General features: G+C 37.7%; 1 protein-coding gene across 4 annotated transcripts in view; it reads left to right on the top strand.

Annotated features, from left to right (window-relative positions):
• fndc3ba (fibronectin type III domain containing 3Ba) overlaps positions 1–13,939 on the top strand; it is a 189,620-nt gene that overhangs the window by 161,352 nt on the left and 14,329 nt on the right. For all 4 annotated transcript variants that reach the window (XM_057859806.1, XM_057859805.1, XM_057859803.1 and 1 more), the window contains exons 24-25: positions 1,718–1,939; positions 13,752–13,918. In XM_057859806.1, the coding sequence (XP_057715789.1) occupies positions 1,718–1,939; positions 13,752–13,918 (389 nt within the window). The remainder of the gene's footprint in view (positions 1–1,717; positions 1,940–13,751; positions 13,919–13,939) is intronic.

Here is a 13,939-nt window from a genome sequence, read left to right as displayed (position 1 = left end):
ACCCACCTGGACGCAATGAACTATGTGCAAAAAAGGTTGCCCGAGAGTTAAGATGACGCTCGCCACACTAAATGCTACTGCTAATGGGAATGCGAATGCTGTACTAACCATCTGAGCCGCCTAGCTTCACGTTTGCAATGGCGTCACCACCCATTTCCATCCTCCCTCCCGCTCTACTACCTCCCAGGAAGCTTTGACAAAATCGGACAACAAGTGGTTTATTCAACCAAACTGTAGTAATGCATCCCTTCACATCCTCAGTAACAGCGTTGCAAAGATGGGAAAAGTAATTAATGAGATTACTCGCTACTGGAAAAAATGGCGCCGTTATTAAAGCCGCTATACTCTGACGGCGTTAACAACACGGGTAATAGACTAATAGTGGTGAAAACATAATTAATAGAGCTGGGAATCTTTGGGCACCTAACGATTCGATTACGATTACGATTTAGAGGCTCCGATTCGATTATAAAACGATTATTGATGCACCCCCTCCTTTTTTTTTGTTTTTTTGTTTTTTGTTTTTTTTTTGTTGTTTTTTTTTGTTTTGTTTTTTTTTTGTTTAGTTCCAAAATTGTTCAAAAATACTCTCAGGCTAAACCAAACTACTATTCCAGTATCAAGTTAACATAGCAGTAAACAAATATACAAAAATAACATTAAATAAAAAAACTCCAGTCCCCATTCTGTATCAGCAGCTTTAAACTACATTCAATTAATTTAATGTTGTGAATCAACCGTTAAAGTTGTTAAAATTGCTCCCGTTATTCCATAATTTCCCTAAAGTTTTAAAACTATTTTAAAGATAGATTCAAGTCAATATTTTACCGATTTAGGAGTATTTTAGATAAAAAGTTAATTAGGTTTGCTTGGAAGGTTCGCTACAACAGCCTTGCAGGGAAGTGTACTGCTTTAAGATGGCGGCCGTTTACTTACGCTCGCATCTAGCTTTTTGTAGATGTGCTTTAACACTACCGAATCTATAATGCACCTAGTCTTATATAAATGATATCTACCGCAACATTATGTGGCTGTACTTTGTAGCAGCTTTTCGGCAGCAGTCAGGTATGTTGTTGTGTTTTTTTTATCTCGTGGCATGAGTTGAGTTAAAGCCGTGAGTTGAGCATTGGCATTACCCGAGGAGCCGGGTAATGAGAAGCATGTTGTTTAGCTACTCTCGCTCCGTTCCGTCCCGAAGACCGCGCAGCGCGCTGAGTGTGTTGTACTTCCGCTTTACTTGGCATATTTCAATAATCGGAATTTGGATGTTTGTGAATCGCTCTCGAATCTTCCACGGCCGAATCGCGAATAATCTAAGAATCGGAAATTTTGCACACCTTTAGTAATTAACAGACAATGTTTCCCTTGATTTTTGTGTATTAAAAAAACAACAACACAAAAGAATTTACACTATGCAGCTGTGATATTTTCCCATCACCATGCCAACGAACAGGTGCTCATGTGGTAGTTCGGCCACGTGAATTTCAATCAAAGGTCAACCATATTAGCCTCCAAATGCCACGTGCGCCCCTGTCACAAGATGTCTGCCTGCCATGCTAATCACTTCATCACGCTGTGCCAGGAGAAGAACATTTTTTAGGCTGGCAAAGCATGTGTTGTTTTTCTTTCATTTCAACGAAGGAAAAGGTGTTTTGTTATCACGCATGTATAACAAGGAACAACTGCATTTGAATTCATTTGACGTGTTGTCGTTCAGCGTGGAGATCCGGGCGGTGAACGCCATCGGCTGTGGCCCATCCGGCCCACCGCTGCTGGTGAGGACGCGACCCCTGCCCCCGGCCCCGCCCCCTTTGGAGTGTGCCGCCGCTGGGCCACAGAGCCTCAAATTGAAGTGGGGGGAGAACGCCAGCAACTCTCGCTCCTCCCTGCTGGCCGACGATGTTCACTACATGCTGCAGATGCAGGACAAAAACCACAGGTGAGGATTGCACACATGCACACCAGTCTTTTTTTTCTTTTAACGTGTTGGTTATTTTTTAAATTATTTTACATAAATATTTTAGTAACCTTAAAGCACTCATCCTGTGTTGACCAACATTCATTGGGATTATTCACCAACACATTCCAAAAACTTTTGGGGAAAAGTTTTTATTATGATAATAAAATGTAAATGATTTTTTTTTAACCATCCTATGAACATTTTTATCAATAAATCCTTTCTAATAGCTGTTCATTTCCTGACTGACATAAACTTACAGTGCTGGCCAATAGTATTGGCACCCCTGCATTTCTGTCAGATCATGCTCAATTTCTCCCACAAAATGATTGCAATTACAAATGTTTTGGTAGTATTCATTTATTTTGCGTGCAATGAAAAAACACAAAAGAGAATGGGGAAAAAAATCATTTCACACAAAACTCCAAAAATGGGCCGGACAAAAGTATTGGCACCCTCAGCCTATTATTTGGTAGCACAACCTTTAGACAAAATAACTGCGAACAACCGCTTTCGGTATCCATCAATGAGTTTCTTACAATGTTCTGCTGGAATTTTGGACCATTCTTCTTTGGCCAACTGCTCCAGGTTTCTGAGATTTAAAAGGGCCATTCTCCAAATTGCAATTTTCGGATCTCCCCCTAGGTATTCTATGGGATTGAGGTCTGGACTCATTGCTGACCACTTTTCTCCAGTGCTTTCTCTCAAACCATTTTATAGTGCTTTTTGAAGTGTGTTTTGGGTCATTGTCCTGCTGGAAAACCCATGACCTCTGAGGGAGACCCAGCTTTCTCACACTGGGCCCTACATTATGCTGCAAAATTTGTTGGTAGTCTTCAGACTTCATAATCGCATGCACACGGTCAAGCAACCCCAAAACATCAGGGAAGCTCCGCCATGTTTGACTGTGGGGACTGTGTTGTTTTCTTTGAAGTCCTCGCATTTTCCTGTAAACTCTAGTTTGATGCCTTTTCGCAAAAACCTCTACTTTTGTCTCATGTGAACATTCTTTCAAAATGTTTTTGGCTTTTTCAGATAAGTTTTGGAAAACTCCAGCCTGGCTTTTTTATGTCTCTGGGTCAGAAGTGGGTTCTTCCTGGGTGTCCTACCATAGAGTCCCTTTTCATTCAGACGCCGACGGATAATACGGGTTCACACTGTTGTACCCTCGGACTGCAGGACAGCTTCAACTTGTTGGGATGTTAGTCAAAGTTCTTTATCAACCATCCACCAAATGTTTCGTTAAAATCTCGTCATTTTTTCTTTTCTGTCCACATTTAGGGAGGTTAGTCACAGTGCCTTTGGCTTTACACTTATTGATGACACTGCGCACGGTAGACAAAGGAACATTCAGGTCTTTGGAGATGGACCTGTAGCCTTAAGATTGCCCATGCTTCCTCACATTTTTGCTTCTCAAGTCCTCAAACAGTTTTTTTGGTCTTTTTCTTTTCTCCATGCTCAATGTGGTACACACAAGGATACAGGACAGAGGTTGAGTCAACTTTAATCCATTTTAATTTTCTGCAAGAATTATTTAGTTATTGCCATCACCTGATTTGTGTCTCAGGTAAGTAACAGGTTCTGTTAATTACACAAATTAGAGAAGCATCACATGGTTTTTCAAAGGGTGCCAGTATTTTTGTCCGGCCCATTTTTGGAGTTTTGTGTAAAATGATAAATTTTTTTCCCCATTCTTTTTTCATTGCAAGCAAAATAAATGAAGCTATTACTACCAAAGCATTTGTAATTGCAGTCATATTCTGGGAGAAATTTAGCATTTTCTTACAGAATTGCAGAGGTTCCAATACTTTTGGCCAGCACTGTATACACTGCTATTGATGACAATAGTCATATCCTTGTTGACTGGCTGGCAGCGACCACTCGCAGCCAGCTATCCCAATCAAAATGAATGGGATATCTATCGCAGTCAATAGAAGCCTATGAAGTAAGGTAGGATACAGTATGTTCCAAGGCTGTAAGATGCTACAGTATACTGTATATAACGATTAGATTTATAGGAACGCTGCCTTTAGAAAGGGTTGAAATAAAAATACTGGCCAAATCAATCCCCTGACATGAACCCCACAGAGAATGCAAAAATGTCGTATTAAAAGTATTTGTTTTGCAGTTGTACCCAATAAAATGACCAAGTTGAGCAAGTCCTCCGCTTGCTTCTTGTCAAACGGAGGAAGGTCAATACTACACAGAAAGCACACACAAAACATGAGCAGCTCATTAAAGGCTCCAAGTGTGTGCGTGGTAACCAGATGTACTACACAGGAGTCACGTTGAGGCCCAGCCAGGGAGGAGGAGATAAACATGGCCGCAGATGAGCTTTTTTCTATTAAAACGCTGGAGGAGGAAACCATTTCGGTCGATGTTCGACTCACTCCTTCTTTTAGAGGCATCCTCAATCATAGTGGGGGTTGCAGATAAAGAAATTGTATATATATATTAATTTTTCCTTTTGGGGAAAAAAATATATATTTTGTGATTTTCCTCACAGAATAAATGGCCGTGCTTCAAGTATGCCCTAAAGTAGCAAGTCAGCCAAAAATATATATACAAACATATCAAATGCCTCGATGCAAATGGCAAAAATGTTATTTTAGGGCTTTGGCTTTCATGTTTAATAACCTTCTTTCTGATTGACTCTCAGTGCCACCTCATGCATTTTTATTCCTCTTATCACATTTAAGGAAAATCAACTTCACTGCGGGATCCAATAAAGGGCTATGTGTCGAAAAGAAATTATGAAGATTGTTTTAGATTCTCAGGGAGGTTCACATTTGGCAATGTGTTTGTCACATCCAGGCATCAAGTAAACATTGAAAGTACTGGCAGTATTTTATTCTTTTAAGCATACGGTTAAATGATTGCAATATTAAATCAAATTAAGTATTTATTCATGTCTTGTTTGAAGTTGTCATTGTTTAGAGACATTGTTGACCTTAAAGTGGCCCAAATCCTCATTTATGAGCTTGTTAATAGTAAAAAAAATAAATAAAAAGCAATCTTCTATCAATTTTTCAAATTAAAACCTAAAAAGGACAAAATTAGATACTCTCAATAAAAATAATGGGATTAAAAAAAAACACAAAAACTTTGTTATCTGCTTTAGCTTTGGAAAACAAAATATTTATGGTAAAATATTTTCATACTGATTACTAGTCTTTCACGGGATTTGGTAAAACCCACATGAATGATGTCGCCGCTTGGGAAAGTTCGAAGAGGTTTATCAACTGACTGCCATTAGCCACGTTTACATGCTGACTTTTATTCATACCGATTCAAATCATTCCGAATGGAAATTTCACATCAGCGGTTTACATGTCACTTCATCTATTCCGATCCAGCGTTTACATGTGACTGCCTTTATTCCGAAAGGACGTTTGACAACTGCCGTCTGACATGCGCAGATTAATCAAAACAAAGCGTCACGTTGCAATATATGGAGATCGATCGTCAGATCAGCTGCTCTTTTAACTTTTCGAGTGGAAACAAAACTTCAGAATGATACGCCGTTCATTTAAAAAGTTGTGTGGGTGCGCTGTGCGTGTGCTTGGAAGCCATGTTGCAAGTGACGTTACTTACGTCACCGAGTGACGTCACCACGTCAGTACGGAGCATGCGCAGAAAGAACGCAACCAGACACCATTCCGCTTCCCTGTTTACATGATATAATTTTACTTCTAATCGGTTTGGGAAAAGGAATATTCCACCCCTGTGAATCGGAATGAAATTCCGTTCGGTTTGGGCCTGTTCATTCCGAATGAGGTGTTTATATGGAACACATTTATTCGGTTTGAACAAATATTCCGATTGTAATTGGAATATTTGGCTCTATGTAAACGTGGCAAGTGACGCTAAAGACTCCCAGTCCAAATGGATGGGATGCCAATCACGTTCACCGGCAACCAATGAGTCAATTAGAATGCAGTGGGAGAATACAAATGAGCGTTTTTAATATGATCAGGGCTGCAGCTATCGAATATTTTAGTAATCGAGTATTCGACTAAAAATTCTATCGATTAATTGAGTAATCGGATAAAACATTTTTTAGGTAAAGAGCAATTATAAATATACATGAGAAAACAAGACATTTCACCTAAGACTGAACCATTTTCAGACAATGAATGTCTTTATTTTCAATGTACATGTTGAAAACAGCCAAAAAATTGCATCACATCATTTTTTTTCTAGAGAAAAAAAAAAAAAAAAAAAAAATTCTCGGCTTACACTCAAAAAACTTCCAGATCTTATTTAAAAAAAATTTTTTTTTTTTTTTTAAATCCTATATCTTACCAAAAAATGTTATTACGCTTACACACATCACTTTAAAAGTTAGGTGTTTTCCCCACGTGTTTCAATTGAATTTCCATTTGTGTCAAGCAATTTTTTTTAAGTTGGTCTAAATTGTAAGTCCTGATAGGATTTTGAGTTTTTGCAGTGTTCAAAATTGGGCTGCAGCAATCGATTATTTTAATAGTCGATTAATCGATGAACTACTTAGTTTGCAGTAAACGACCATTAAAAACGAAAATACCTGAGCTGAGCCTCAAACGATATAAAAAATAAATAAATAAGGATCTATGTACAACAAAAACAATTGGCGAACTTACATAGCAAAAGTCCGCTAGCTTAAATTCTATAAAATGCTTTTTTTTTTTTTTCCATGCTCTTAACAAATGGTTCAAACACATATGCCCACAAAAAAACAGTTAAATATACCTATAAACTAAAATAGAAATGCATTTAAAAAAACATTAGCTCAAACAAAAACTTAGCTTATGTTGGTCTTAACAGAGAGCAGCTGGATTCAGCCATGTGAAATGAGGCACACTAGAGGGCAGTGTATCCACCCAAACCAATACAACTAAATGCAAACACTTTCGAAGCAAACCATTACAGCGCTACTATAATTAAACGAATACTCGAAGCAGCAAATTTAATTCGAATCTTTTTTTTCCAAATCGAATACTCGAGTTAATCGATTAATTGTTGCAGCACTAAATATGATTATAAAACTATATAATAGTGCTGCAACGATTAATTAACCAGAGGAATTCGAATGATTCGAAGCTTTGAATCAAATTTTGCTGCTTCTAGGATTCGTTTGATTAGTGGTGTTGTAATAATGGTTTGTTTTGAAAGTGTTTGCATTTAATTTCATGAATTTCGGTGGAAACACTGCCCTCAAGTGGCAATAGTCAATATGCCATAACTTGTCGACAGTGTTGTTAATCTTATTTTTAAAAAGTAATTACTGTTACAAATTACTTCTTCCAAAAAGTAATTGCGTTAGTAACTCAGTTACCTGAATGTAAGCGGAATTAGTTACTTGGAAAAGTTACTGGTGTTACCGTTCATGTTTTTGTTTTGTTTTCATTCCATAAACAAAAACATAGTAAGTAACCTTTGCTATGTTTGGAAGTCATTTAATGTGGTGAGTCAACCGTTAGTTTCTAAAATTGCTCCCGTTATTGCATTAATTCCCTTCTGTCTACTTTCGTCATGTGAAAGTTTTTAAATTGTTTTAAAATTTAAATACAGATTCAAGCCAAGATTTTGCCGATTTAGGAGTATTTTAGATAAAAAGTTACTTAGGTTCTCTAGGAAGGTTCTCTGCAAGAGCCTTCTTGAGAAGTCTACTGCTTTAAGATGGCGGCTGTTTACCAATGCTGGCAAGTCTGTCATTTCGCATCTAGGTCTATATACATGTGATATCTAGCATCGTACCGTAGCATCATGTGAGCGTATTTTTATAAGCTATCGGCTACAGTCAGGTATTATTGGAGCCACCTAACCGCGTTTGTAACGGCGTCACAAACTTCCTTCCCTCCCCACTCCTGCTCTGCTCTCTCGTCGCCGTGAGTCCATCTGTCTGACTTTTTTCGCGTCATTCAACCAACGTAGTAACGCGTAGTAACGCATGCCTTTACATCGTCAGTAACGGTAACGGCGTTGCCAAGATAAGAAAAGTAACTAATTATATTACTCACTACTGAAAAAAATAACGCCGTTAGTAACGCCGTCATACCCAAACGCCGTTATTAACAACACTGTTTGTCGAACATGGCTGAATCCAGCTGCTCCCTATTAAGATCAACATACGGTAAATTTTTGTTTGCGCGAATATGTTCTTTTTATGCTGTCTTAATTTAGTTTATTGGTGTATTTTGCAGTTTTTTTGTGGGAATGTGTGTTTGAACGATTTAAGAATTTTTTTTTTTTTTTTTTTTAAGTTAGCATTTTATAGCATTTAAGCTAGCGAACTTTTGATTTGCAAAGTAGCCAATTGTTATTTTGTTGTACTAGTACTTAGATGCTCATTTATTTTTATACCTTTTGAGGCTAAACTCAAGCATTTTAATTCTTAAATGAAAGTGCAATTCTGCAGTTTGAAAAAACAAATTTAATGCTATTTTGAAAGTGCAATCTTAGCAAGGCTTTTTTTTAAACATCTCTTGAAAATAATTCTGCAAACACATTAAAAGTTTCTAAATCCAACTGCATGATTATTCGAACTAACTAGTTAATAAATTAATCGATAGCTGCAGCCCTACTGTATAACAATTGGTTAAAAATATTTTATGTACTGCATATATGCATGTGTCGTGTGGTTCTATCTTTAAAACGGGCACAATGTGTCCTGTCCTTGCTCGCTTGGCTTGATCTCTCATTACTGGCCTTCAAAATCTAGCGACTTGATTTTTCTCATTTCCTTTGCGCTTCCATAAGCTCCATGGCAACATGACCCAGACTAAAAGCCTTCTTAGATCAAAAATTCGTTCTGAAATTGTTGTGGGTTGAACCCAATCGAGGATGATAACGATTGATGAACAACAACATCGTTCCGCTATCTTCTTTTTACCTCATATCAGGGTTACTGCAGGTTAGTCAGACAAGCTTGGCCTCTAGTCAAGTGACCAATTTGGTCGGGTGTTAATCAGTGACCTGATGATGATGGATAGTTTATCAGAGGAGGGTGTTAATTGTTTTTTACGCCTGACTTTGTATGAGGGCATAGCATTAATTTGATGTTTGTTTGTTTTTTTTTTTTCGCATTTTGATATGCTCCAGCACAGGCCAGATTAATTGACTAATCCACAATTTATCAATTAATAGATATATCAACAACCATTTTGATAGTTGATTTGTTTTGAGGCATTGTTGCCCCTTTTTGAGCCTTTTAATCATAAATATTCCTTTTTTTTATGTTTGAAATATTTTTAATTTTTAAAAAGCTGGGCAAACAGTAGTGTTCATTTTGTAATTGAAGTCTTAAAAATATTTTAACACAAACCAGGAAAAAAATACTCTGTTTATTTATTTATTATGTTTTTAACATTTAACACTGAAAGCTGTATTCGAATAACACCCAGTAAAGCTAATGAGAAGTCAAGGGGAAGATGAAAATGGATCACTAAATCACAGAAAAAGCTCATTTGCAATGTAATTTAAATGTGTCAAATGATTTAGTGGAGATGGCAAAGAATTGGCAGTGTGTGAGTAGGAGTGTGTTCACTGAGGGTTGGGTTATAAACAATAAATAAAGATAAAAAATGAATGAAAAGTATACAAAGCACTAGTCAGCATTGCTCCCGGTTCTTCGAAAGCCAATATCTTAGATTACATAGAGTATGAATTTAGGGTGGATGTATTGAGCAGTTTCGGTTTTGCATTCTAAGTTCGGCTTGTAGAGACTTGTAGTTCTTAAAAGATAAATGTTATTAAGAGTTAAAATAATTTGATATTAAAATCCCGCTTGATGTTTTCGTTTTATACAATTTCTAAAATTAGTTTAACTAGTAGGTCGCCATTGTTGTTGACGTAGCAGGGCAGTTTAACCCTTTTAATTTGAACCTGAGAGTAACCTTAATGAGCATGAAAGCACTGTCGATATTTTACAAAACGATCAGCAAAAGCAAAAATGAACAGGAAAGACTGGATGAAACGAGACGAGAGTATGACAAAACCAGTGTTATGGCAAAATGTGCTAAAGAGGTGTATTTGACACCCAAAGTACTACCGTGCGCTTTCAGCTTGTTTTGTTTAGATGCTTACAGACAGAACATACAAGGGTGATTTAAATATGCTATTAACTAATGTGGTCAACAGATAAACAATCTGCTTTAAAGCTACCACAAGAAAACACAATGCTTAAAAGTATGAGCATAGACTTCATAATATATTGACGTGACAAATTCCCCATTCACTGCGTCACGCCTTCCCGAAGGGGGCTGTCCCACACTCCGCTTCATTTATTATGCAGTGATCCAACGCCGGATTTGGGTTGAAAAAGTACGAAAGCTGTACTGCATAAGGGTGCATAAGAGGAAGGATTGTCTCAGGAGTGATTTGTTCGAGGATACAAGATAATTATATTTTATGTACCATACATGCATTTCAAAACATGAAAAAAAAACAATAGGAGAAATTAGCCGCTACAGTATTGTTGTTATACTTTGCAATATTTACGTAAAATAACTGCTAACTGCCAGGTTTTTTTGCTTTTAACCAAGAATCGAGACTGTTTTGCGTTCATATCTATAAAGAATTCCAGGATTTACGCATTTATTTACAAGAACTTTAAACACAAAAATCTCTTTGTTGTACTAATGGGGCCGCCACAGTGACTTAAAGACTAGCAGCATATTCGACATATTTACGTAAAATAAATGCTAACTGCCCGTTTTTTTTCTTTTAACCAAGAATCGAGACTGTTTTACGTCTCTATAACGAATTCAGGGATTTAAGCATTTATTCACAAGAATTTTCACCGGAAAAAGCTCTTTGTCTATGATATGGCGGCCGCTAATTTGCTTACTGACTAGCATCATTGTTCGCAATATTTACGTAAAATAAATGCTAACTGCACTGTTTGTTTGCTTTTAAACCAGGATCAAGACTGTTTTATGTCCATATCTATGAAGAATACAGGGATTTAAGCATTTATTCACAAGAATTTTCAACAGAAAATGCTCTTTGTGATGTGGCGGCCGCTAATTTGCTTACTGACTAGCATCATATTTCGCAATATTTATGCAAAATAAATGCTAACTGCATGGTTTTAAGCATTTATTCAGAAGAATTTTCAACGGAAAAAGCTCTTTGTATTTGATATGGCGGCCGCTAATTTGCTTACTGACTAGGATCATAGTTCGCAGTATTCACGTAAAATACTAACTGCACTTTTTCTTTTTTGCTTTTAACGAAGAATCAAGACTGTCTATATAAAGAATTCAGGGATGTAAGCTTTTATTCACAGTAATTTTCCACGGAAAAAGCTGTTTGTGTGTCGGCGCAGTCAGCTTTGACTGAGATAGGCCGTTTAAAAAAAAAAAAAAAAGGCTCAATATAAACACAAATAGTAAGTACTCGCCACTTTTAACCGATGTACGCATGTATTGGACGTCTTGTTGTGTAGAAAGGATTGCAGTAACCCGGTAGTGTTCGTCTAGTGACCGTGACAAACTGTCATCACTCCGTGCGTCCATTGCGCGCATAAAACGGGGCGCCTCCGTAGGTGAAAACAATTACTAAATATTATAGATTTTTAAATCCATAACAATATTGTATGCTTTTCTAATAACATATTTTAGTAAAAGAGAACAATTGTGGCTTATCAGAGGCTACAAGTCTTTAACTCCGAGGTTCTTGGATAATTTGTCATTTCCTTGTTCTTGCGGCTAAAAGCTTACAGTTTGGTTGTTTATTCCAAGTTTTAAGATTTTATAATTGTTACAATTGTTTTAAAGTACTCTGAGTAGGGATGGGAATCGAAATCCGATTCGAATTCGGAACCGGTTCCGAGTGTTTCGAGGCCTCGACATCACAATGAAAAAGCCTTAACGATCCCTTTAACGGTTCCTAAAGACGCGTATTGCGTAGTGACGTGTCTTGTTGTCCAGACGCATCAAACTAGCATGGCGCCAAGAACCACTCGCTCCAAAGTTTGACTACACTTCACCAGGAAAGAGTGTGAAAATGAAAGGTTACGACGGTAAGCACGAGCATTGCAGCCATAAACATAACAATGACAGCACGTAGGTTCAAACGCTCGAAAGTGTGTCTTCACTTCACGAGGAAAAATTACCACAAAGCGACTTGCAGTCATTGCAAGGTGGAGATAACTGCATCAGGAGGGAATACGACTGCGCTGTCCTCACAGAGAGGCTAAGGCTCAGTCCTGGCTATACAGCTAGCTAAACTCTCAAATGACGATGCAGAAGACGTTGGTATAATTTGCTGACTTCATTCAACCATCACTTGAAGAGTGAAACCAAGAATAGAAATGAAACAAATCAATTTCGTCCCCAATAACAAACAGGTTTGCATCAACGTAAATCAGCGATGATTAGCTGCTAATAACAGTAATAACAAATGGTTAGCATTCATTCGCTAGCATTAGCACATCGTTCAAACCACTACACAACTCGCTTTTAAGTGTCCGATCCCGAGTGGAAACACAACAACAACAACACAAAAGATGATACATACAGGCGTTGCCTCTGTAGATATTAACATTAACAAGGAACGTAGGCTCGTAGAAGTGTTTCCCTCTCTCACTAACTCGCTCACTCGCTTGGATGCGGCATTTCTCCTTCGGGTGTAAGCGCGCTCTTCTTCACGTGAGCGCATTCTTCTTCGCGTGAGGAAGCGCAAGGGCGCCCCCACTTGAGCGTGTAAGCGCCAAAAAAACTAAAAGGCATGCATTTCAATGTAATGGTAAATAATGCACGTTAACCCAGCAGTCCCCAAACTGCAGCCCGCGGCCCAAATACGGCCCGCCTCCACATTTGGGCCGGCCATTTTGAATTTTTTTTTTTTTTTTCTCAATCGTGTTATTTATTTCCTGGCCTTTTCCTTGAAGAATTCAGAGAGGGTTATTTGGTTATTATCTTTTTAATTAATAGTGTTTTTATTATTAATTATTATTATTATATTATATTATTTTTATTTTATTTACTTTCATTCTGTGAAGAATCCAGAAAGGGTTATTTGATTGTGGCTTTCTGAAAAACAATAATTTTTTAAATTTATGCACTTCTGCATTCGTCATACTTTTTCTGTTACAAACTGACCCCGGCCCCTCATCAGAGAAGGGAAAAGTTATGTGGCCCTCACAGGAAAATTTTGGGGACCCCTGCTTTAACACATATTGCCAAAGGCAGAACAACAACCTATCTGCCAATATATACCAGTATTTTTTATTTCTATTAAATAAATGTTTCAGTAAAATGTTACACATTCTTGTGTATTTGCCACTTATTGCCACAATTAACATTGAGGCTTTGTGCCTCTTTTGATCTTGTTGTGAGTTTGTAAGGTTGTGAATTCTGATCAAACAAACTCGATGCCAATCAAAACGTTTGTTCTTCTTTTTCCCCAAATTAGAATCGATAAGAGAATCGATAAAGAATCGAATCGTTAAGTAATATCGATAATGGAATCGGAATCGTAAAAATCCTATCAATTCCCATCCCTAACTCTGAGTGTACTTTATTTGAAATATCACCCAAAATGGGTCACTATTATTAATTTACACAAGTTCTTTAATTCACATTTTTTTTAAATTAAAGCATTTTTTCCTGCTTTTTTTTGTACTGAAAATGAACCGAACGAAGTACTTAAAAAACTGAACAGATATTACATTTTAGTGTACCGTTACAGCCCTAGTATGACTTCACTAGCAACACTGCAAAGAAAAGTGCCGTATAAGAGACTGGCCAAATCAATCCCCTGACAAGAATTCCACAGAGAATGTAAACATTAAAAATTATATCGACAGGTTCGTGACCGTCTACCGGGGCCCCAGTCACACTTACAAGGTCCAGCGGCTGACAGAGTCCAGCAGCTACACCTTCAGAATACAGGCCTTCAGTGACGCCGGTGACGGGCCTTTCTCTAACAGCCACACCTTCTGCACTACCAAGTCCGTGCCCCCTGCCCTAAAAGGTATCCCCCCCCCCCCCCCCC

This window comes from Corythoichthys intestinalis, chromosome 15 (assembly GCF_030265065.1).
Source record: "Corythoichthys intestinalis isolate RoL2023-P3 chromosome 15, ASM3026506v1, whole genome shotgun sequence".
Taxonomy (NCBI): domain Eukaryota; kingdom Metazoa; phylum Chordata; class Actinopteri; order Syngnathiformes; family Syngnathidae; genus Corythoichthys; species Corythoichthys intestinalis.
This window is presented reverse-complemented; position numbering and strand designations above follow the sequence as displayed.